This window comes from Acomys minous (assembly GCF_964271855.1).
Source record: "Acomys minous genome assembly, chromosome: 7".
NCBI lineage: Eukaryota > Metazoa > Chordata > Mammalia > Rodentia > Muridae > Acomys > Acomys minous.
In genome coordinates this window covers 187,164-212,818 of record NC_140488.1, presented here as the reverse complement: position 1 = coordinate 212,818, position 25,655 = coordinate 187,164, and the positions used below count along the sequence as shown (strand labels likewise).

At 39.4% G+C, this 25,655-nt stretch overlaps 1 protein-coding gene across 1 annotated transcript in view; it reads right to left on the bottom strand.

The window, feature by feature from the left end:
• TMLHE (trimethyllysine hydroxylase, epsilon) overlaps nucleotides 1–25,655 on the bottom strand; it is a 78,053-nt gene that overhangs the window by 22,858 nt on the left and 29,540 nt on the right. The window contains exons 2-4 of the mRNA XM_084788653.1: nucleotides 20,304–20,485; nucleotides 9,351–9,527; nucleotides 885–1,164 (exon numbers count right to left, since the gene is read on the bottom strand). Of these exons, the coding sequence (XP_084644779.1) occupies nucleotides 885–1,164; nucleotides 9,351–9,527; nucleotides 20,304–20,484 (638 nt within the window). The 5' untranslated portion in view covers nucleotide 20,485. The remainder of the gene's footprint in view (nucleotides 1–884; nucleotides 1,165–9,350; nucleotides 9,528–20,303; nucleotides 20,486–25,655) is intronic.

Here is a 25,655-nt window from a genome sequence, read left to right as displayed (position 1 = left end):
CTCTACTAGCACTGTCGTAGATGCAGCACACTTTGGATAATACAATGAACTAGTAACATATGAGTTTCATTTAAAAAAAGACAAATACTATTTGCAATGAAGTAACTTTATGTTACATTTAATGCTACAGAAGATCAATTTATATGCTCACAAGAAATGAAAATAGTAATGAAATAATACTATATTTAGGATTGGGAAGTCTAAGGTATTTTAACCTCTCACTACTGCTTACTGTTAGAGTAATCCTGGAAAAGTCACTGATTGTATCTTAGCATCAGGTTCTTATCAGTACAAAACAGAAAACACATAATTAAAAAGGTTGCTGTAATGACCAAAATAAAATATAGGGTGCAAATATGCTAATTAAATGCAATACAATGTATTCAATGAAGCATTAACAAACAATTTATGATTGAAAGTTAGGAATCTAAGAAGATGAAAATGGGATTTTTAAGACCCATTTTTATTCTTCTCTCATGTATTAAACCCTGATTACAGCTTCACCAACCTAAACCACACTAGTCTCTTCCCCCAAAGCCCCTCTTCCTCAGATCCACCCCCAAACATCTCCTCAGAAAGGAAAAGGTATCTCAGGGATGTCAACCTATTTTTTAAAAATTCAGTACAAATTCAGGCCTCTTTTGAGCAGAATACAGTACATGGAAGAAGTAATGACAGAGAAGGGAGGGAGGCAAAGGGAAAGAGACGTTGGAAGGGAGTGAGAGGCAGAAAGATTATTGGGGGGCATGGCATTTAGGGATACTGAACCTGGGCCTGATGTATTTGAAGCAAATGCTTAATGAGAGAGCTCTTTTAACATCTTTTAATTGGTGCTCATGCCCTAGAAATTAGTTACTATGAATTTCAGAAAGTTAGCAAATTACCTGATTAAGCTGATCCGTTCTGCCAACTTTTCTGTATGTTCTTGAGTAGGAGGGACATTTTCTACAAATGCAATTCCATACAGCAGAAAGTTCTGCAGAAACTTCTTCAGTCCCTCATTCGTTTCTAAGAAACTCTGGAAATCAGCAGATGGAACTTGGGCTTGCTGGTAGAGTTTAGCATTCCATAATATTCTAGGTTGGATAACCTTTTGTTTCTGCCCTTCGAAGCTATTTTTTACCAGCCAATCCAGATCATATCTAGTCACATGATCATCTGGCCCTTTTAAGGAGAAAAAAGACATTAAAATAAAATTTAAAAATACTTCTAAATATTTATTAATTAAAAATATTCATTCTTTTTCAACATTAGTATTAAATTTTAATTATTTGATATTTTTATAGATGCATATGTTTTCATCAAATCCACCTCCCACTCCCTCTTCTCCAAATCCTCTTGCCCAACACTTTCCCATTAAATCTTCATGTGTTTTGTTTTTCAACTCACTGAGTCTACTTAGTATATATGTATATGGGCTTAGGGCCATCCACTGGGGCATGGGTAGTCTCCCTCATCCATCCTGGGGCTTTTGCCTGGCTTGATCATGTGCAAACAGTCACAACCAGTGTGAGTTCTGTATGCAATGTCCTAGTCATGTCCAGCAAGTACTTTTTTGCTGCAGTCTACTATCTCTGGCTCTTAACCTTCTTTCTGCCCCCACTTCTTAAGTGGTTCCTGAACCTTCGTGTGTGGTGTGTGTGTGTGTGTGTGTGTGTGTGTGTGTGTGTGAGAGAGAGAGAGAGAGAGAGAGAGAGAGAGAGAGAGAGAGAGAGAGAGAGAGACAGAGAGAGACAGAGAGAGAGAGAGACAGAGAGAGAGAGAGAGAGAGAGAGAGAGAGAGAGAGAGAATATTTGGAGCTGAGAATCTCAGTCTCTTTTGCTTTGTATGTTGACCAGTTGTGGGTCTCTGTGTATTAATTACCATCTAGTGCAAAAAGAAATTTCTCTGATGAGAGTTGAAAGATAACACTAATCTATTGGTATAAGGACAATTACTACATCTATTTAGTAGAATAATAGTATTAGGCGGTCTTCTAGGGACAATTACCTAGCAAGACACAGGTTATTTGACCAGTTAATGACACCAGGCACGACTTTTATCTTGTAGAGTGGGCTTTAAATCCAATCAGAAAGTGGTTATTTCCATAACATTCATGCCAATTACAACAGTGGGGATCGTCCTGCCAAGCTAGTGACTGTTGTAGCTTATAGAGCTAACAGATGGCTTAAGACTACTGATTAATCCCCTCAGCCCCAGAGGCTTGCATAGTATCATCCAGCATCACAAAACCCAGCCAGTAGGGTTGAAGTTTCCCAGTCAATACAAAGCTTGATTTCTCTATGTTCTATGGCTTGACTATGTGGTGTCTTCAGCAACAAAATCTTATTATCTAGTCCTGGGGAGTAACCAGGAACACTGGTAATAGTATATAATGTTTGGAAGGGGTGTCTAAGGGACTCCACTGACCAACAACTTTAAAAGTGTTAACCCCATACCTGACACTAAGGTTTTTATTTTATGACCTCTGGTACCTGGGAGAGGCATTGTCTCCCTTAATATAGGCAACCCAATTTACACACACACACACACACACACACACACACACACACACACACTCACACACTCACACCACTGAGACCACACACAGCACTGAGAGTCCAAAGGGTTACTGGATTTGACTTGCTTTAGGAAGCTTCTACAGTAGGAGGTTCCATATTGCTTTTCTAAGGGTCTTTAGTGTTCGTTATTCTGGCTAATACTCTCTCTTCTAACCTGCTGGGTCACAAAGAAGACAGAGTAGGGGGAGGAATTGTTGGCAAGAAGGGGTTTGGCTGAAGTAGGAGGGAGATAAGCGAGGATAATGGGTGGGAGGTAAATTAATGATCAAAATACATTATATACATTTACAAAATGATCAAAGAACAAATATTTTAAAAAAACATCATATGCTCATGCCTCCCACACTGCATGCATAAAAAACAAAACATTAAATTGTGTCTGTCAAATTTTTACATTTAATTTGTACAATATTTGAAGAAGAGGAATATGAGAAGATCAGCAGAAATGGAGAAAGAGAGTTTATCCAATTGCCAAAATACAAATTTACCTAGTAATATCAAGTACCCTGGAGACACACATCTATCATGATGAGTTTCCTGAATAGTCAGACCCAGGAATCCTCTAGACTATCAGTTGTTTGTGTGTGTGTGTGTGTGTGTGTGTGTCTAAGAATTGCATGGCATCTCAGAAGTCTTTACAATATGTCTGAGATTATTCCTTTTGCAAATACCTGATGATGACTTTATTTCAAAAGAGTTATCATGACTCTTCATTTAATTTCTTGAGAGATGATTTAGATGGAGACAACTCTTCCAGGATGAGGAAAATATTATATATAAATGTTTCTATCCATTTCTATCTCATTATTGAGCTTGTGCTACTGATTCCCACAGTGTCTAGAGATGTCCTATAGAAGACTGCAAATTTTCCCATATTCATGGGAGATTACAAGACAAAGCTGTAGAGTTTCAGCTGTGCCCTTTAATGTGCTGGCATACTTAAAGGATTGACCCAAACTGTAGCATGTTGCTTCTCTTCCATTAAACAATCACTATAAAACAGTTAACCCATACTGGTACTGAAGTTTTTACTTGATAATCTATACTGGGTGAGATAGGCATTTTTCCCTCTGCTGTATAGTAACAGTATTTAAACTCTTTTTACGCTTGTTTACTATATATTTTAGGAAACTTCTACAGGAATATATCTCCATATGGCTTTTTGTCAAATGTTATCTCTCTCACTACTCCCTCTTTTACCCCGCTCTCTCCTATTCTTCATTCCAGCTAAGCCTTCCTGTTCTTTTATTCCCCTTTGTCCCTTCATACCACCTGATTGTTACCTGATATCTATCACCCTCTCCTTGAAAAATCTCTACTCTTATGCCCTTTTACTCTTTTTCTGACTTCTATGGTTACTCTAATTTAGATACATGTGTAATAATTCAAAGCTTATCTGGGTTACCAGACTCAGAATGAAAACATTCAGCTGCATCCATTTACTTGTGTGCTTTACTTTTCTTTACAAGTGACTAATATTCTGTTGTATATATATACAACATTTTAATTATCATTCGTCAGCTGATAGATAGCTATGCTGTTTCTATCTCCTAGCTATACTGATATATTGAGCAGCTGTGCTTGGAAGCCAGAGGCACTGGATCCGCTAGAGCTTGAGTTATAGGCTGTTGCAAACTTAAATTTACATAAAGTAGATTTACTTGTAAAATGAATGCTGGAAATCAAATTTCAATCCTATGCAAGAGCAGTATGTAATTTTTTTCTTTTTGCAGTATGTAATCTTAACCACTGAGATACCTCTCCAATCCTAATATGTCTGTTTATACACTAGTAACATGACATTTTTAGTACTGTAGCTCTGTAATATAACTTGATAATCAGGGGTGGTGATAAATCTAGCAGTATTTTTACTGTTCAGGATTATTTGGGCTATCCTGGGTCTTTTGTGCTTCCATATGAATGCTGACATTTTTTCCAATTTCTGTGATGAAGTATATTGGAATTTTGAGAGGGTTGCATGAAATACATAAAGTGCCTTTGATAGGATGGCCATTTCACAATGCCAATCCATAAACATGAGACATTTTTCCATCTTCTGTTAACTACTTCATTTTTTTAAAAGTGTCTTAATGTTTTCCTTATACAAGTCTTTCACTTAGTTTAGTTCAAGATATTTAATTTTTGAGGCTATTATGAATGGGTTTGTTTTCTTATTTTCTTTCTCAGTGTTTTCCATTGGATGACTTTTTTTCATGTTAATTTTGTACTGTGCAACTTAGCTGAATGTATTTATTAGCTGTAGGAGTTTTCTTTTGGAGTCTTTAAGATCTTTTATGCATAGAATCATATCACCTGCAAATAAGAATATTTTAATTCATTTCCTATTTATATCCATCTTATCTCTTCTTGTTTTGTTGTTCTAGCTAAGACTTCAAGTTCTATATTGAATGGAGTCAAGAGAGTGGACATCCTTGTCTTGTTTTTTATATAAGTGGAAATACTTGGGGTTTTTCTTTGTTCAGTATAATATTGGCTTTTAACTAGCTGTATATTACCTTTATTAATTTGAGATACATCCTTTGCATCCTGATTCTTTCTAGGACTTTTATCATGAGTAGATGTATTTTATCAAAGTTCTTTTCTGCATATAATAAGATGATTGTACGCCTTTTGCCTTTAGTCTATTTCTATGGCAGATTATATTTACTGACTTAGTATGTTGAATCATATCTGCATATCTGGGATGAAACCCACTTAATCATGATGGATTCTCTTTTCTTATGTTCTTAAATTCATTTTACAAGTATTTTATTGAGAATTTTTGTGTCTGTGTTCATCAGAGAGATTGGCTTATAATTTTTGGATCTTTATCTGGCTTTGGTATCAAGTTATTCATGGTTTCATAAAAACAATTTGGAAATGTTTTTTCATTTCTATATTATGGGATTATTTGAAGAGTATTGGTGTTCTTTGAAAATCTGGTAGAATTATGTCCTGAATCCATTTAATCCTGGACTTTTTTTTTAATAGTTGGGGAATTTTTAATGACTGTCTCTATTTAATTGCTTGCTTTAGGTCTATTTAAATTATTTACTTTATGTAAGTCTAAGTTTGGAAATCATATGCATCTAGAAATTCATCCATTCCTTTTAGATCTTCCACATTCCTAGAATATAAGTTGTTTTCTGCTCGTTTGTTTGTTGCGAGACAGGGTTTCTCTGTATAGTCTTGGCTGTCTTGTATTCGCTTTGTAGACTAGGCTGGTCTTGAACTCACAGTGATCTGCCTGTTTCTGCTTCCCAAGTGCTGGGATTATGGGCATGCACCAACATACCTAGTTGATTATAAGTTTTTAATAGTATATCCTTTATGATTCTTTGAATGTTCTAAGTCTCTGTTGTATTATCTCCCTTTTAATACTCTCTACTTCTTTTAATTTATGTCTATACTCTTTAGTGTTGGTTCAGTTGTTTTGTAAATGTCTATTAGTTACTTTTGATTTTATGCTTATTTTATGACTTCATTTAACTGCAGAGTTTCTCTCTTTAGGTTTTGTTTTTGTTTGTTTTTTTCCCACAGGCAACCTATTTGTGAGAGTGAGGTATTAAAGTCATCCATGATCAGTGTGTTGGAGCTAATTTGTGCTTACAGATCTAACAGTATGCTTTTGTTTTTATAAAAGTTTGTGTACCTGTGTGTGGTTGTTTTGTGCATGTATGTTTACAATTGTAGTATCTTCTTGGATTGTTTCTTTAATGAATATGAAGTGACCCTCCATATCTCTTCTAACTAGTTATAATTTGAAGTCTATTTTGTCAGATATTAGAATAGTTTGCTTCTTAGTTCTGTTTGCTTGGACTACATTTTTTTCATCCCTTACCCCTATGGTGGTATCTATTGTTGGAGGTGAGGTATGGTTTTGGAGGAAATAAAAAGATGCATCCTGCTTTCAAATCCAATCTGATCATCTGTGTCTCTTTATTGAATAACTGAAACCATTAAGAGATATTATTGAAAGTTATATATTAATTTGTGTCATTTTATTGCTTTGTGATGCTTTCTTGAACCTCTTTGAATTAACTCTTCTGGAATTGTTTATTATCTGTGACCTCTTGGGTATGTTTATCCTTCTTTTTAGATTGAAGTAGTCTTTCAAATATCTTCTGTAGTGCTAGCTTAGGGGCCATAAATGCCTTTAATCTATTTTTATCACAGAAAGTTTTTACTTCTTCAGTTTTAAATGTCAGTTTGGCTGGGTATAGTAGTCTAGTTTGACAGTTGTTGCTTCAGAACTTGGGCTACATATTTTCCATATTTTTAAGCCTTTCTGTCTCTATAAGTTTCTGTCTAATAATTAGATGTTATTTTGAAGGGCCTGCCTTTATAAGTGACTTGATTTGTCTCTTGCGCAACCTTCAATATCATTTCTTTAGTCTGTGTTCTTAATGTTTTATCTACAACCTCCAATGAGGAGTTTTTTTTCTGGTCCTGTCTCTTTGGTGTTCTGCAAGCCTTTTATACCTCAAAGAGCATCTTATTCTCTAGATTTAGAAGGTTTTCTTCTATTCTCTATGCTTTTGATATGTATTGTGTGCTCACAATTCCAAGGTTAGGGTTTTTAAAAACCGGTATTCCAGACTTTCCCCCTTTTCTGGTGTGTGTGTGTGTGTGTGTGTGTGTGTGTGTGTGTGTGTGTGTGTGTGTGCACTTGGTGACCACAGAGGCTAAAATAGGGACCTGAATCCTCCAGCACTGTAGTTACAGATAGTTGGGAGCTGGCTCAGAACCAATTACATCCTCTACAAGATTAGCAACTGCTCTTATAGACTAAGCCATCTCTCCAGGCCTCATTCTCATATTTTTTTTTCAAAATTTCTTTTATTTTTTTATTATGATATAGTTACATCCTTTCCTTCTTCTAAATCCTTCAATAAATGACCACCCCAATTTAAAGTCTCTTTTTCATTGTTTTTATATGTATATTTTTCTAAATCCATAAATATAACCTGCTTAGTCTATATAATGTTACTTGTATGTATGTTTTCAGGGCTATTTAGTATTGGATAAGCAGTTGGTGTACTTTGTGGTGAGGAACTCCTCTCCCACTTTCATCATTTTTTAGTTGCTTACCGATCTTTGTGTAGGGTTAAGGCCTCCTTGGCTTTTCCTCATCCATATTAACTTATCTATTGTTGTTCTTGTTCAGTTCCTGTTTAGGCAGTTATGTTGGTGAGACTTTAGGGGTATAGCTTTTGACATTACTAGGAGACAGAATCTCACAGCAAACTCCTTGTTCCTCTAGTTCTTACCTGTTAATATATATTTTTTTAAAACCTTCTAGTTGACTTTTACTGATTGATCAAATTTCTCCACGTTTCTTTCAGCCCTGATTCTTTTGTTTTCTATATAATTCATTCTGCTAGTAAAGTTTTCTACTGAGATTTATGACTTTTTGAAATTTTATTTCCACCATTATTTTAGCTTGGCTCTTGTTCAGCAATTCTTTTTCTTTAATTATGTTTTTGTATGTTGGGTTGATTTCTGCATTTCATTCATGGTTTTATTCTTTTGAAGCAAATTCATGTCTTTGAATTGTTTGAACATAGTTGTAAGTTTTTCCAGGTCACTTACATTTAGGTATCACTATTATGTGATTGACAACTTGTGGAGGAGACATGCTGTCTTGTCATGTGTGTGTGTGTGTGTGTGTGTGTGTGTGTGTGTGTGTGTGTGTATGTGTGTGTGTGTGTGTTTCTCCCTGCTCTGGGACTTGCATATCTTGAGTAGTTTGTTGGTTGAGTTTTTCCTTTAAGTCTTTTTAAACTTCTCTTCTCCATTAGAAATGTATAATATTCAGGAGAAGGTTAGAGATGCCCATTTTCCTCTGTAGAACTTGCAAAAGAAGTTCTGGAGTGGTGTAGGCAGGCTCAAGTAGGTTTAGCCAATCCTCTTTTTTCTGAAGGAGGCTTGTGTTGGTTGTACTCCTGGAGCAAAATTTCTAGGAGCTGTAGGTGGACATGGTACAGGATCCCATAATTCTTGCCTGAAGTGTGACTCCTGTATGTATATAGGTAGGCCTAAGCAGGAGAGGCTTAGGTTTCTTCCCTAGTGCAAGAGGTTCTTGGATGATATGGTTGGACCTAAGCAGTGAAAACCTGATACTCTTCTTGAGACAGAAGATATGTAGGCTGGGATCCTAGAACAAAAATCCTGGTGAGCTACAGGTAAGCTTGGCACAGGATGCAGTGGCTGGCACCTGGAACATGATTCTTAGGAAGCACAAGAGGGCTTCAGCAGGAGTAGTGGTATGCAGGAAGCCATTCACGCTGGTCTCCTGGTACAGGGGGTTCCCAGGGAGGTATGGGTATGTATAAGTAAGGGAAGTAAGGTTTCCTACTTTCTGCTAAAAATGTGAATTCTTATACCTGCAACCAAAGCACTCAGGAGCCCGAGGCAGGAGAATCATTAGTTTGAGGCCAGTCTGATCTACATAGTGAATTTAAAAACAAATAGGCATATATTGCAAGACTTTGTCTCAAAAACAAAATATAAAACAAATAAGGAAAAACAAAACAAAGAGTGGTGAAAGCAGATATCCTTGAAATTTTGCAATGTTTTTAGCTTAGAGATTATCTTGTCTCAAAATTAAGAATGATGCTAGTTGTAACAAAACAAAAGTAAAAGGATATTGAAAGTGTTTCCAAAGCAAGGGGGGGGAAACTAAGAGAAAAATGCCCTATATTGGAAAAAGCCAAACCATTTTCTTCATAAAGTCATTGTTCTTTAGAAGAATACCTCAAAGAAATTCACATCCCCTATACACTTACAAGTGAAAAATAGTGTGGTTTCATCCAGACGAATGGTCTTTGGCTTGATACATAAATCCACACTGGCAGTGTCCAGGTTCCTCTGGTGAGTCTTAGAATTATAGCATGATGCTGAGCGGCAGTGGTCTCGAAGCCAGACATAATCAAAACGCATTACAGTGCTAGCATATTGTAGTTCTAGAGAGAGAGATCAGATTTAACAGAAATACTATTTAGGAAAACTAAACACCAAAAGTCAAAAAACATTCTTTCTAAAATACTTTTTTTAAAATAACAAACAAGTAAGAGTAACAAAGGACAGCCCCCTGCCAACTGTTAAAAATACTATTCAATTTCTATCATACAAATGGTATGATTTTGGTATATAGAACCCATGAGTATGAAAAGCTCAGATATATATCTAAATAGCAAAGACTGCACAAGGTATTTTTGTACAATTCTAGAAATTCTTTTGTTATGTTGAGGTTACAAAAAATTAGAATTGACAGAAAGTAAATGACTTTCCTACACACCAGTTTACTTAGAGAAAGTAAAAATGAAGTAAAACTTACAAAAGCAACAAAAACTCTAATATGTTTGGAAATAAAATATAGAGAAGCAACATGAAGAAATCTATAAAACTATTCTAGAAGACTTGAAAGAAACCAATATGTAGAAATAGCATGTTCATAGACAAGACAATTTCAACACTGGAAAGAGATAAATTCTTTTAGAAGTTAATGTACAAATTTCACGTAAGGTCAGTCTATAAAAACTCATATTGAAGGCTGGAGAGATGGCTCAATGGCTAAGAGTACTGGATGCTCTTCCAGAGGACCCTGGTTCAATTCCCAGCAACCACATGGCAACTCACAACTATCTATAACTCCAGTTCCAGGGCTTCTGACACCCTCACACAGACACACATGTAGGCAAAAAACCCAATGAATATAAAATAAAATAATAAATAAATAAAAATCATATTTAAAAATGATAAAGTAACAATTTTGAAAACAAAGGTATGAGATACCAGCTATAAAACATTATATAAATAAATCTCTATAAATAACATTGGGGGAATTTTTGCCAGCTATACAAATGACAGAGGATTAATATCCAGAATATGGAAAGAACTGAAAAAAAAAAGAGAACCCAAGTTTAAAATAATGGATCATGGATCTGAACAGAGAAGGTTTTTCTCCCAGGGTTGCATTTATATATTTGTACATATACATATATATGTAATAGTAATAATCATTGAAAGAAAATCATAAATTTGAGAATGGGGGATGAGACAAGAGTTGGAGGGAGGGCACCTGGGAGTGTCTGGAGGGAGAAAAGAGAAGGGGAAAAGTGATGCAATTCTATTTGAATTAAAATTAAATGATGAAAAGTTTTAAAACAATAAAAAACAGAAAATCTTTTGGTTAAGAAGTATAAAACCCCACTCAAATCAGCTTGAAGTTGTAAGGACTAAGTTAAAAAAATATAGCACAAGAACTCAAGCTGCAAGGCATCGAGCATGGCATACTTCTGTGTTTTCTTTCTGACTCCGTCTCCAGGCCAGTGTGGTCTCCCTCTGCTTCATGAAGTCTCCTTCTTTTCAATACTCGTAGTTTCTGTTTTCTAGCCTTTCCCTCCATTTATTGAAAATAGATTTTATCACATAATATATCATGATTATGATTACCTCTCCCACTATGCCTCCCAGTTCCTCTAAGACAACATTATGAGACAAAAAGCCTCCAAAGATGCCAGTGAGCTCTTTTTCTGTTGCTCATCTACTCCTGGGCATGCAGCCTAACCCTTAAGAGTAGTTTGTTTGCCCAGTGAGAGTCCCTTGGAACAAACTAATTTCTTATTTGCAAGTCGTTGTCAAGTGGGGTTAGGAATGGGGACATGTGCCCACTTCTCCTTTCAGCCCTAGGACCTCATCTGGTGCAGACACATGCAGGCCCCGTGTGTGCTGCCTCATCCTCTGTGAGCTCGTATGTGCACCAGTCTTATTGATTTAGAAGGCCTTATTGCCATTGGTGTCCTCCATCTCCTCTGGCTCTTACACTCTTTCTGTCTCCTCTTCTGCAAGGAAAGCCATAATACATACATAAAGGACCTGGTGCAGACCCATGCAGGATATGTGCTATCTCAGGTTCTTTGAATCTATATGTGTTTTGATCATGTTAATTTAGAGGGACTTGTTTTCTTGGTAGCCTCCATCTATTCTGGCTCTTAAATTATTTCTGCCTCCTCTTCCACAGTGTTCCTTGAATCCTGAGGGGAGGACTTTGATGGAGACATCCCCTTTAGGGCTGAGTGTTCCAAGGTCTCTCACTCTCTGCATATTGTCTGACAGTGGGTCTCTGTATTTGTTCCCATCTGCTGTAAGAGTAAGCATCTCTGATGATGGCTAAACAAGGCCCTGAACTATTAGTATAACATACTGTTATTAAGACTCATTTTATCACTACACTCATTTAGTAGAACAGTAGTATGTGGTTTTATCCCAGGTCCCTGGGCTATCTAGTCTCAGATTTTTGGTCACCAAAGCAGTGTTTGGTATAAGTTCCATCTTGTGGAGTGGGCATTAAGTCAAATAAGATATTGGTTGGTTACTCCCACAAGCTTTATGCCACCATTGTATTGGCATATCTTGCAGTCAGTACACCATTATAGATCAAAGGATGAACAGAGTTTTCAAAAGAAATAAAAATGGCTAAGAAGTATCTCAAAACGTGTTCACCATTCCTAGCAATTAGTGAAATTAAAATTAATACTACTTTTGTATTTCATCTCTCCCCACTCAGAATGGCAAAAATCAACAAAACAACCCAAAACAAATGCTGGTGAGGACATGGGGAAAGGGAAAATCTCATTCACTGTGAGTAAAATTCAAACTAGTATAGCCACTCTGGAAGTCACCATACAGAATTCTCAAAAGGTCAAAAGTAAATCTACCATATGATCCAATTATACTCCTATCACTGTTAAGCCTTAACTTTTCCTTTCTTGATCATCCTCAATATACATTAATATAAACATTTCAGATTTTAAAAGTTCCACAATTTTTAAAAATTTAAACACTTAAAAATCCTATTGGGACTCTAGGTGAGAGACACATGGGAAAATGGGTTAACAGAAAGATCCAAAATGTCCTAGAAACCTACAAGAAGAACATTATGATGGGCAGATCTGGGCCCAGGGGTCCTGCTCAAACTATGGCACCAGCCAAGGACAATACATGCAGTAACCTTGGAACCTTTACCCAGATCTAGCCAATGGACAGGACATTCTCCACAGTTGAGTGGAGAGTGGGGTCTGACTTTCACACGAACTCTGGTGTCCCATATTTGACCACGTCCCCTGGATGGGGAGGCCTGGTGGCACTCAGAGGAAGGATAACAGGTCACCAAGAAGAGACTTGATACCCTATGAGCATATACAGGTGGAGAAGGTCCCCCTCAGTCACAGACATAGGGGAGGGGAGTAAGGGGAAAATAGGAGGGAGGGAGGAATGGAAGGACACAAGGGATGGGATAACCATTGAGATGTAATATGAATAAATTAATAAAATATTAAAAAAAAAGAAATGGGGCTCACAAGGAATATGTCCCATGAAAGTCTTCACTTACCAGGAAAGTGGGACAGAGGGGAGGACATTCTATTGGGACTCTAGATGAGAGACACATGGGAGAATGGGGAAATAGAAGGATCCAGAGGGTCCTAGAAACCTACAAGAAGAACATTTTGATGGGCAGATCTGGGACCAGGAGTCCTACTCAGACTATGGCACCAGCCAAGGACAATACGTGCAGTAAATTTGGAACCCCTACCGGGATCTATCCAATGGACAGGACATTCTCCACAGTTGAGTGGAGAGTGGGGACTGACTTTCACACGAACTCTTGTGCCCCATATTTGACCACGTCCCCTAATGGAGAAGCCTGGTGGCACTCAGAGGAAGGATAGCAGGTTACCAAGAAGAGACTTGATACCCTATGAGCATATAAAGGGGGAGGAAGTCCCCCTCAGGCACAGTCATAGGGGAGGGGAGTAAGGGGAACATGGGAGGGAGGGAGGAATGGGAGGATAAAAGGGATGGGATGACCATTGAGATGTAATGTGAATAAATCAGTAAAATATATTTTTAAAAATCCAACCTCTAAAATGTCCAGTCTCTTTAAAAATCCAACATCTCTGCAAAATTCCAGACTTGTGGGGCTTGAGGACGAGACATGTCCAAACACTGAAGATCCTGTCTTGAGACTGGCACGAATAGGACTGTTCCCTCCCTTCTGTAGGCTTGCATGTTCTGGTGCATGCAGCCTTACCATCCCACCTCTGCCACCCTTGAGGTAGTCCGGCCAGGTTACAGGTTAAGGTTCCTCTCCCCTTATAAGGACATGTCCAGCAAGCACCTTAAATTCATCTTCATGTAAATGAGGCATTCTCAGCACCTCAGCCCTAGCCAATGATGTACACTCACCCTGAAAACCCTACCTGCTCTTCAAGGTTTATATAGCCCTTGTTCCCCCCAACAAAGAGAGCTGTTTCACTGAAAACTCACCTAGGAAGGCTCTTTATCCACATTCATTCCAAGTGAGATCTTGCTTGCACCTCACCCAAACCAGTTCTGTGTGTAATGTGCCTGGATACCTCGGGGGTGGGGGTGGGGGTGGGGTGAGGGAGGTGGGGAGCAGACTTGGGGTGGCAAAACTCTCTTAAAAATTTCAAAATATCTCAAGTGGTCTCCTGTAAAACCACACATAAATTTAACACTTTCTTATATCAAGAGGGAAAAACCAGGTCACACTCACAATCTGAGCAAAGCCAAGCCAAACTTCAACAGTATAAATAATTCAACGTTCAATATCTGGGGATCCACTCATGATCTTCTGGGTTCCTCCAAATGGCTTGGGTCACTTTCCTAGCTCTGCCCTCTGCAGCATATACAGCTGTTTTTCTAAGCTCTAGCAGGCTCCACTCCACTACTGCTGCTTTTGGTGCTGGTCATGCCATGGTAGTGGCATATCCAAAATGCTGGGGTTTCGTGCTGCAACTGGGCTGCATTTTCACCAGTAACCTCTCTTGGGCTCTATTCAGGGACACCAGACCTGCCACACAGTGCTAGGCCTCAGCTGCTTTTCATGACCCCTTCATGCCTTGAAAACAAGTGCAATCTGGGTGGCTCTTACACTACCAAGTTTGGCTCCGAGCATAAGGTACAACCTTGGCCTCCTCTGGAACACAGCTTTTATGTGCAAGCCCTGGGATAACCCTGACTAGAACACTTAACTTCAATGATGCTGGTCTTTTCTTAATCATAGCAGGCGCTGATGCAGGGGCCATGGAGGAGTGCTGCTTACTAGCTTGTCCCCATGACTTGCTTAGACTGCTTTCTTATAGAACCCAAGACCACAAGCACAGAGGTAGTGCCACCCACAAGAGGCTGGGCCTTCCACCATTAATCATTAAGAAAATGACCTACAGGCTTGCCTATGGCCTGATCTTATGGGTGCATTTTACCAGTTGAGGTTCCCTCCTCTCTGATGACTCTACATTGTGTCAAGTTGACATAAAACTAGCCAGCACAGTAAGCCAGGTCCTCATTGCCTGCAATTTTGGCTCTCTTTATCAGCGCTAACTCCATAAGGCATGGGTCTGTAATCCTAGCACTCAGGAAGTTGAGATAGGAGGATCTTGAGTTTGAGGCCAACATGGACTACATGAGTACTAGATAATCTTGGACTACAAAGTGTAGAATTAAAGAAGAGAAAATATCTTTAAAATGATAGCTAGATAGATAGATACATAGGTAGATAGATAAATTGGCATACAATTAAGGAAATCCTGACATTTGCCACAACATAGATGGCTCTGCAGGACATAATGCTTAATGAAACAAGTCAATTATAGGACAAAAATATGGTATGATTTCACATATATGTGGAAAATAAAAAAATTCAACTACACAAAGATAGAGGATATAATCAGTAGTTTTTGGGAAAAAGACAACTGGGAGGAAATAGAAAATATAGATCAGAATATACAAAGTAGCAGAGTAGTAGGATGATCAAGACTATAAATCCAATGTACATTGTGAGGAGTATAGTTAACAACAGTGTACTGTAGTTGGGATTTTTTGTATATAAGACTTATAGCCATGCGTGAACACAAAATGAACAACTGTTTGATAGGATAAAAAGTTAATTTTCTTAATAAGCTATCATTTTATTGTCTACATGCATTTCATAATACCATGTTACTTGCATTTATTTTAAAAAGAAACATTTATTCAAGAAAAAATGATTGAACTTTAGTTGTTAAAAGTAGGAACATGTGAGGTCAGGTGCAATGGCACACACCTTTAATCCCAGCACTTGAGAAGCAGAGGCAGTGGCTATCTGTGAGTTTGAGGCCAGCCCAGCCTACAAAGTGAGTCCAGAACAGCCAAGGCTATACAGAGAAACCATATCTCAAAAAATATGTAGGAACATGTGGTCTATTTTAGATGTTTCTTATTCCTACTCTAGCTCTATTATCAGTATTTCTATAAGTGTAGACAAACCAAGACAACAAGCAGCTATGCTGTCAAAGTGGACTAACTTGATTTAGAGAAGAGTTCAGAGAAGCCCATGCCCTGCGCTTTGTGGAGACAAGCAACACACTAAAAGAATATGCAGATAGCTAACAAGGTGATCCAGAAATTAGGGAGTTAAAGGGTCTTGAAAAAGCTCCAACATGCATTTTGTGTTATTTTAAGAAATGAAAATCCCAAACATTTTATTTTACCAATAAAGATTCAAGAGCCAGATGATAGAGTAAAAACCTGCTAGTTCAGAGAGGCAGAGAAAACACCAGCTGACCTTCCTACTCAGCTCACATCCCAAAGGAAAAAACAAAAAGCTCAAAGCCCAAAGCCAAAAGCTCACTAGAGCAGCTGATGGCCCAGGAGGAAAAGCCAAAAACAAACAAACAAACAAACAAACAAACCCTAAAAGCCAAAGAGCCTGCTAGCTTAAAGCTCAAAAGCCCTTTCTTCTTCTTTTTTTTCTTTTTCTTTTTCTTTTTTTTAATAATAACACATTTTTATTGAAAATTAAGAATAATTCCTATTACATCTCATTTTCTATCCCATCCCATGCATCCTCCCATTCCTCCCTCCCTCCCACTTTCACCCCAATCCCCCTTCCCTATGACTGTGGCTGTGGGGGACCTCCTCCCCCTGAATATGGTGCTAGGGTATCAAGTCTTTTCTTGGTAGACCGCTATCCTTCCTCCGAGTGCCATTGGGCCTCCCCAACAAAGGGACATGGCCAAATATGGGGCACCAGAGATCCTGTGAAAGTCAGTCCCCAGTCTCCACTTAGCTGTGGAGAATGTTCTGTCCCTTGGCTAGATCTGGCTGGGTAGGGGTTTGATGATGACTGCCCGTTTTGTCCATGGATGGTGCCTTAGATCAAGCAGAATCCCTGGGCTCAGATCTAGCCATCATAATGTTCTTCTTGTAGGTTTCTAGGACCCTCTGGGTCCCCCTACTTGCCTATCCTCTATATTTTCCTCATCTAGAGTCTCAATAGGATGTCCTCACCTCTATCCCCGTTTCCTGGTAGGTGCAGACTTTCATGGGACCTGTCCCTTGGGCTAGTGTCCGGTAATAAGTGAGTATATACCATTTGAGTCTTTCTGCTTCTGGGTTAGCTCACTCATTATGATCATTTCTAGTTCAATCCATTTGTCCACAAATTTTGGAAAATCCTTGTTTTTAATAGCTGAGTAGTATTCCATAGTGTATATGTACCACAGTTTCTTTATCCATTCTTCTACTGAGGGGCACTTAGGCTGTTTCCATGTTCTGGCGATTATGAATAAGGCTGCTATGAACATGGTTGAGCAAATTTTCTTGTTGTTGCTGGAGCATCTTCTGGGTATACTCCTAGGAGTGGAATAGCTGGGTCTTGAGGAAGCCTTATTCCCATTTTTCTGAGATAGCACCAGATAGATTTCCAAAGTGGCTGTACTAGTTTGCATTCCCACCAGCAATGAAGGAGTGTTCCTCTCTCTCCACATCCTCGCCAGCATGTGTTGTCACTTGAATGTTTGATTTTAGCCATTCTGATGGGTGTAAGATGGAATCTCAGAGTTGTTTTGATTTGCATTTCTCTGATGACTAGAGATGTTGAGCATTTCTTTAAGTGTGTCTCAGCCATTTGATATTCCTCTGTTGAGAATTCTCTGTTTAACTCTGAGCCCCATTTCTCAATTGGGTTATTTGGTTTGGTGGCATTTAATTTCTTGAGTTCTTTATAAAGTTTGGATATTAGACCTTTGTCAGATGCAGGGTTGGTGAAGATCTTTTCCCAGTTTGTAGGCTGTCGCTTTGTTCTTTTGACAGTGTCTCCTGCCTTACAGAAGCTTCTCAGCCTCATGAGGTCCCATTTATTAATTGTTGACCTTAAGGCCTGGGCTGTTGGTGTCCTGTTCAGGAAGTTGTCTCCTGTGCCGATGTGTTCCAGGCTCTTCCCCACTTTTTCTTCTAACTGATTTAGTGTCTCTGGTTTTATATTGAGGTCTTTAATCCATTTGGACTTGAGTTTTGTGCATGGTGACAAGTATGGGTCCAATTGCATTTTTCTACATGTAGAAATCCAGTTAGACCAGCACCATTTGTTGAAGATGCTATCCTTTTTCCATTGAATAGATGTGGCTTCTTTGTCAAAAATCAGGTGACTATATGTGTGTGGATTCATATCTGGGTCTTCAATTCGATTCCATTGATCAACCAGCCTATTGCTGTGCCAGTACCATGCTGTTTTAAGTACTATTGCTCTATAGTACAGCTTGAGATCAGGTATGGAGATTCCTCCTGAGTATCTTTTATTGTATAAGATTGTTTTAGCTATTGTGGGTTTTTTGTTTTTCCATATAAAGTTGAGAATTGACCTTTCAATGTCTTTAAAAAATTGTGTAGGTATTTTGATAGGGATTGCATTGAATCTGTAAATTGCTTTTGGTAAAATGGCCATTTTTACTATGTTGATTCTCCCGATCCACAAACAGGGGAGATCCCTCCATCTTCTCAAGTCACCTTCAATCTCTTTCTTTAGGGACTTAAAGTTTTTTTCAAACAAGTCTTTCACTTGTTTGGTTAGAGTTACTCCTAGATATTTTAACTTGCTTGTGGCTAATGTGAAGGGTGTAGATTTCCTAATTTCTTCCTCTGTATGATTGTCATTTGTATATAGGAAGGCTACTGATTTTTTTGAGTTAATTTTGTACCCAGCCAGTTTGCTGAAGGTGCTTATCAACTGAAGGAGTTCTCTGGTGGAATTTTGGGGGTCACTTATGTACACTATCATATCATCTGCAAATAGGGATAATTTGACTTCTTCCTTTCCCATTTGGATGCCCTTGATCTCCTTGTGTTGTCTTATTGCTCTGGCTAGGACTTCAAGGACTATATTGAAGAGATATGGAGAGAGTAAAAGCCCTTTCTTCTTGTCCATGCGGTCTTAAATGCACTTCAGCTCAAATCCCTCCTACTCTTTAATCCCTGTCAGCTGGTTTCTTGCTCTGTCTTTTGACCTAGGGTTAACTTTATTAAATTCTGTGTACAGAAAGCTCTTGGATTAAAGGTGTGTGCTAAGGTTGAGCCACACCATAATTGCCTGTTTACAATAAACAGAAAGCTCTTGGATTAAAGCCAGGGTATAAATATTGATGGTTTAAGGTTTCTAAGAAAGACAATTGAATAATAGTTGGTATGGAGTATAAACTATCCCAAGGAATCTCAATCTCAGAACTATGATACATAAACTAAAATAGTTTCGTTTCTTCTGATTGCTCCTTTTTACTATATAAAATATAGTGAAAGCCACATGTGGCAAAAACATGTTTTTCCATAGAGGCATATAAATAACTGTAGAGGAATTTTAATTTAGAAGATGGCTTCTCTGGCAAGAGATCACATGCAAAGATCTTCTAGGTCTGCGTGATCTAGCTAGAAAACAAGCATGCCTTTAATCCAGGAGACAGAGGCAAGCAGATCTGAGTTCAAGGCCAGCCTGGTATAGAGCAAGTATCAGGTAAAGAAAAGCTTAGGTCCAGGCCTGGTGGTACCTGCCTTCAATCCCAAAGGAAGGTAAAGTTAGTTTGTAGAAGGAAGCATCTATGTTTGAAAGTGATGTATAGTTCAGTAGCAGAAAAGGCAATGAATCAGAGAAAGATTTGGCAGAATAGGATACGCCAAACTCTCTTGAGAAGAGAGAGGAAAGGGGAGCTACTTAAGGGGCAATGCAGAGAGGGAGGGGGGGAGGCAGTTTTACCACGACAGTAACAGAGAGACAGCTTGCAAGTGAAGACAGAATGAGCCAGAGAACGAGAAGAAGCCAGGAGCTTAGAGTAGATTTCTGGCGTTAGTTTGAGGCCAAGCAGAGCAATGCAGGGGCAGAGAGAGAAGCCAGATTGAATAAGTCAGCTGGGAGAGGAGTTTGATCCAGAATAGCTGAGTTCATCCAGCCAGCCCAGAGCTCAGTAAGAACAAGAAAGGGTGAGCTTATTAAGCAGTAAATCTCAGAGGTGGAAAATATTCTAGGCTTAGGTTAGATTGTTCGATGGCCTAGGCCTAGGTTAGCAGATGGAGGCAGTCAGCCTCTGAGACAATTGAAACAGGCAAATAAAGTTCATTTTACAAATAACAACAACTGTAGTAAACTCATTCCTATCCTCTACACCTAGAAGGGGCACAAAAGCATATTCCAAGAACAACTGTGTGTCTTGTGATTTCTAAAATAGTCTTGGAGATAAGTCTCTAGATATCATTACAACTCTACACAAAAGTATTTTTATTGTACAGCAAAGTGAACATATTTAATATTATTGAATTGTATATTTAAATGGTTAATAGAGTATATTTTATGCTATCTATTTTTTTACCACAATTAAAAAAATAGTAAGATTTCCTTACACATCTCTTACCCAAATGATCTTCATGTTGGTGCCATGTACAATTCACAGACTTGGAAGCTGTATGGCACCAATGCATGGATAAGGGAAATAAACTTTTAAAGTTGGAAAGATGAGGAACTTGACCTATGTCTCCTCTGTTCATCAAATTCTGGAGCCTGCTTTGTAGGTGCAACAACTTATGGAACCACATCCTAGAAGATAAGAGAGAGTAACAACATGACACAATTTTATGAGGCCATGGGAATAATGTTACAACTATAAATATAGTTATAAGTATTGTAAAACAGCAAGTTTAATGATCTCAATTAGACAAACCGGTTAATCTGAAAAACGTAGCTATAAATTAATTTGTTGTATGGGAAGAGAGAGAGAAAACTATATGTATTAGTCAAAGTTCTCTAGAGTCACAGAACTTATGGAAAATCTCTCTCTCTCTCTCTCTCTCTCTCTCTCTCTCTCTCTCTCTCTCTCTCTCTCTCTCTCACACACACACACACACACACACACACACACACACACATTCATGTAAATGGGTAAAGAGTTTGGCTGTAGCACTGCAAAGTTATCATTAAATAAGTTGAGATTTTATTGCTGCCTGGTGTTTTGTTTTGTCTTTCTTGTGATTTCTACAATAGTCTTGAAGATAAGTCTCCAGATACATACATACATACATACATACATACATACACACACACACACACACACACACACACATACATAATGGGTCCCATAAATGAGGAATGATTTTATATTTTTAAAATGTTAAAAACATAAACAAGGAGTATAGATGAAGTTAATATGTGATCTGTGAAGTCTAAAATATTTCCTATCTCTTAAAAAAACCCTTAACTCATAGTCCAATACTCAATTTTTACTCAAATACATCCCACAACATAAAATAAGTCCTTCCAAATCTACTCTTAAGCAGTTGTAAATTCATTCATTTCTTATTGTACCCTACAAATATTAAATATCTATATTTATATACATATATAGATATAGATATTAGAATGACATAGGAGACATAGTTCTAGACATGCTTGTGAGGACATTCCCAGAAAAGTTTAACTTAAGAGAAAATACTCATTACTCACTCTAAACTTGGACTGGGTACCCTGACTGAATAAAAGGGAAAGAAAGAGAAAGCTCAATGGATACCAGAATTCACCTCTTTCTGCTCGTTACTCTTTCCATCAAAGCTATTGCCAGGCCTTCCTTATGATGGCCTATATCACTCAAACTATTAGCCAAAATTAATTCTTCCTTTAAAAGTTTTTTTTTCAGATTTTTTGTCACAGCAGTGAGAAAAGTAACCAATACAAATGGGTTACTTAGAAAAGTAGAAATATTTCCCCCTTTCCATTTCTTTCATTTTTTTCATAATATAATGTTTTCTGCCATGTGATGAAAAAAGAAGCAGCTCTTTACCAGACATGCCTCTTCTACCTTGGACTTAGGAACTCTCACAACTTTTCTTAAATTAACTCCTAAGTAGTTTTTAATGCTACTACAAAAGCATTTGAGAATTCAAATTTGCAGTTGCTAGCATACATAAAATTCAACAGGTTTTTGTAATTTTATCTCACTAAAATCGCTTTTTTGTTCTAGTAATGGTTTTGGATATTTCTCAGGATTTCTTACAAAGGATGACATATCAGAACAACAGTTTTATATCTGTCTTTTTAATTTGTACCTTGTATTTCTGCTTCTTTTATTCTTTTATTAATTTATTCATATTATATCTAAATTGTTACCCCATCCCTTGTTTCCTCCTGTTCCTCCCTCCCTCCTGCTTTCAACCTATTCCCCTCCACTATGTCTGCAACTGAGGGGGACCTCCTCCCCCTCTATATAATCATAGGATATCAAGTCTCTTGTTGATAGCCTGCTATCCTTCCTCTGAGTGCTTCTGGGGCTCCCCATCAAGGGGACGTGGTCAAATATGGGGCACCAGAGTTCCTGTGAAAGTCAGTCCCCACTCTCCACACCACTGTGGAGAATGTCCTGTCCATTGGCTAGATCCGGGTAGGGGTTCAGTATTTACTGCACGTATTGTCCTTGGCTGGTGCCATAGTTTGAGCAGGACCCCTGGGCCCAGATCCGCCCATCATAATGTTCTTCTTGTAGGTTTCTAGAACCCTCTGGAATCTTTTATTTCCCCATTCTCCCATGCTTCTCTCACCTAGAGTCCCAATAGGATGTCCTCACATCCATCTCAATTTCCTGGTAAGTGAAGACTTCCATGGGACATGCCCCTTGGGCTAGTGTCCAATTATGAGTATATACCATTTGAGTCTTTCTGCTTCTGGGTTCACTCAATCATTATGATCCTTTCTAGTTCCATCCATTTGTCCACAAATTCTTTGTTTTTAATAGCTGAGTAGTATTCCATAGTGTAAATATACCATAGTTTCTTCATCCACTCTTCTACTGAGGGACACTTAGGCTGTTTCCATGTTCTGGCTATTATGAATAAGGCTGCTATGAACATGGTTGAACATATGCCTTTGTTGTGTGCTGGAGCATCTTCTGGGTATATTCCAAGGAGTGTAATAGCTGGGTCTTGAGGAAGCCCCATTCCTGGTTCCATTCTTTAAAAAATGGTACCTCTTCCCACCAACTTCCCTTAAAGCCAGTCCAATAACACCAAACACTCCTTCTTTGGCCTTACATTCTGGCCCACAACTTTGGCAGAAGTCTTCTGCTTTACTCAAGGCTACAAAGTACTAGGAATCTCAGAAACCAAGAAGATACTCAGAACCCCAGAGGCAACACAGGTATTATACTCATCAAAAAAAAATTGGGGATCCAAGATGGCAGCAAGCAGTGTGGACGGTGTTTAGAAGCTCCAGTAAACAATTCAGGGAATTGCACAGATTTCTGAACCAGGAACACCGAGGTCCCCACACCACGGCAGCAGGAGTGCTCCTCGGTTCGAAGGGACCAGGGTGCAGAGGACCTGTGTGCCCCTGCACATGGGAGGAGCATGGATTTTCTCGGAATGGAGCAGCAGCAGAGGCAGCAGCGGCGGCAACAGTGGCAGCAGCAGCAGCAGCGGCTGAGGTTTGCAGCTCGGAGCCCTCCGGCAGAGGCAATTGGTGTGGTGTCCAGTGGGAGTTGCTGTAGGAGAGGGGACTCTGGGCAGGATTTGGGTCGCACGGTGCCTTGAGACCCAAAGTGAACTCGGTGGACAGTTCAGCCCGAGTCCCAAGTTCAGCTCAGTGCACAGTGCCATGGAGACGTTAGCTCAGCTCAGCAAGCAGCTCTGCCTGAGGCACTAGCTCAGCTCAGCCACAGCTCCCCTGCTGTGACGCAGGCTGGGCGGAGCACTCAGTTCCACCCAAGGCACTAGCTCAGCTCAGCTCAGCGGCAGCTCCCCTGCTGTGATGCAGGCTGGGCGGAGCGCACAGTTCCACCCGAGGTGCTAGCTCAGCTCAGCGAGCAGTTCTGCCCGAGACACTAGCTCAGCTCAGCGTGTAGTTCTGCTGCTCTGACTCAGGCTGAGGTCAGAACGCAGATTCGGCCCAGAGTCCCTAGTTGGACTTGCGAGGCAGTTGGGTCCAGAGACTCTAGCTGAGCTTTGCGCACAGGCTTGGCGGCTCTGAGACTCTGGCTGGACTCTCCACGCAGATTAGGCCCGGAGTCCTGGGCTGAATTCAGTGAGCAGTGTGGGTCCAGAGTCCCTGGCTGAGCTCAGTGCACAATTCCGCCCCAGAGACTCAGGTGGAGCTCGGTGTGCAGTTTGGGGCCAGAGTCCCTAACTGTGCTTGGCAGACAGATTGGGCCCAGAGACTCTAGCTGAGCTTTTGGCACAGTCCCGGCTCTAAGACTCTGGTTGGACACAGTGCGCAGTTTGAATCCAGAATTCCTGGCTGAGTTTGGAGGACGGTTCGGACCCTGAGTCTCTAGCTGACCACATCACGCGCTTTGTGCCAAGAGCCCCTAGCTGAGCTTGGTGCGCAGTCCCAGCCCAAAAATTCTGGCTGGACTCTGTGTACATTTTGAGGCCAGAGTCCCTAGGGGAGCTCAGTGCGCGGTTTGGGCCCAGAGTCCCTAGCTGAGCTCAGCAGATGGTTCGGGCCCTGAGAATCTAGCTGAGCTCAGTGCGTGGTTTGGGCCCAGTGTCCCTGGCTGGACTTGGCAGGGGGACCAGAAGGCTGTGGATACTTTGGCCTGACCCAACGCTCATTCAGAGACCCAGAACGATTGCAGGACTCACAGTACAGGGGAGCTGAGGATTATTGGCTGTGAGAGTCCAAAACGACAGGGCTAGCCTCCTGCCATCCACACCACTGAAACATCAGGGCTTCCAGCCTACGGAAATTGTGAGAAAACAAGTGAATCTATCATCAGACTCCTTCCACCCAACTCTGGAAGCAACCCAACAAAAACAGACATGGCAAAGTGTCTAAAGGACAGCGCAAAATCATATGCAAAAATCCCCAAAACAACATGGCGTATCCAGTTTCCAGCTATCCCAAAGAAAACAACCCAGAGAACTCAAACACAAAGGAAATACAAGAAAATGACCTCAAATCCTTAGTAAGGAGGATGATAACGGAGGAAACAAATAAAATTCGTAATCAAATGCAGGAAGACGCAGCCAAACAGGTGAGAGACATAAAAGAAGCACATAGAGTGGAACTGGAAAAATTTCAGGAAAATGGAAACAACCAGATGAAAGAAAGAAATAAAACAGTTCAAGCTCTGCAGACCTATAAAGAGGCAATGGAAGAAACTTAGGAATATACAAACAATCAGATGAAAGAAATAAAAAAATCAGTTCAAGATCTGAAGATGAAAATGGATTCAATGATAAAAACACAGACAGAAGAAAAATGAGAACATGAGACCTTAGAGAAGAAGGCGAGCAACACAGAGGTGAGCTTTTCTAACAGAATCCAAGAGATAGAAGAATAAATCTCAGGTCTAGAAGATAAAATCACAGATCTTGAAGCAACCATTAAAGAAAATGTCAAATCTGGAAAACTCCTGACACAAAACATCCAAGAAATCAAGGACACCATGAAAAGAAGAAATCTGAGGATAGTAGGCATTGAAGAAAGAGAAGATATCAGACTCCAAGGCCCAGAAACTATTCTCAACAAAATCATAGAAGAAAAATTCCCCAATCTAAAGAAAGAGATGCCTATAAACCTACAAGAGGCATACAGAACACCAAATAGAATTGACCAGAAAAGAAAAACTGCCCATCACATAATAATCAAAACACAAAACACACAAAATAAAGAAAAAAATACTAAAATCTGCAAGGGAAAAGGGCCAAATAACATTTAATGGCAAACCTATCAGAATTACACCCGACTTCTCAGCAGAGACCATAAAAGCCAGAAGGGCCTG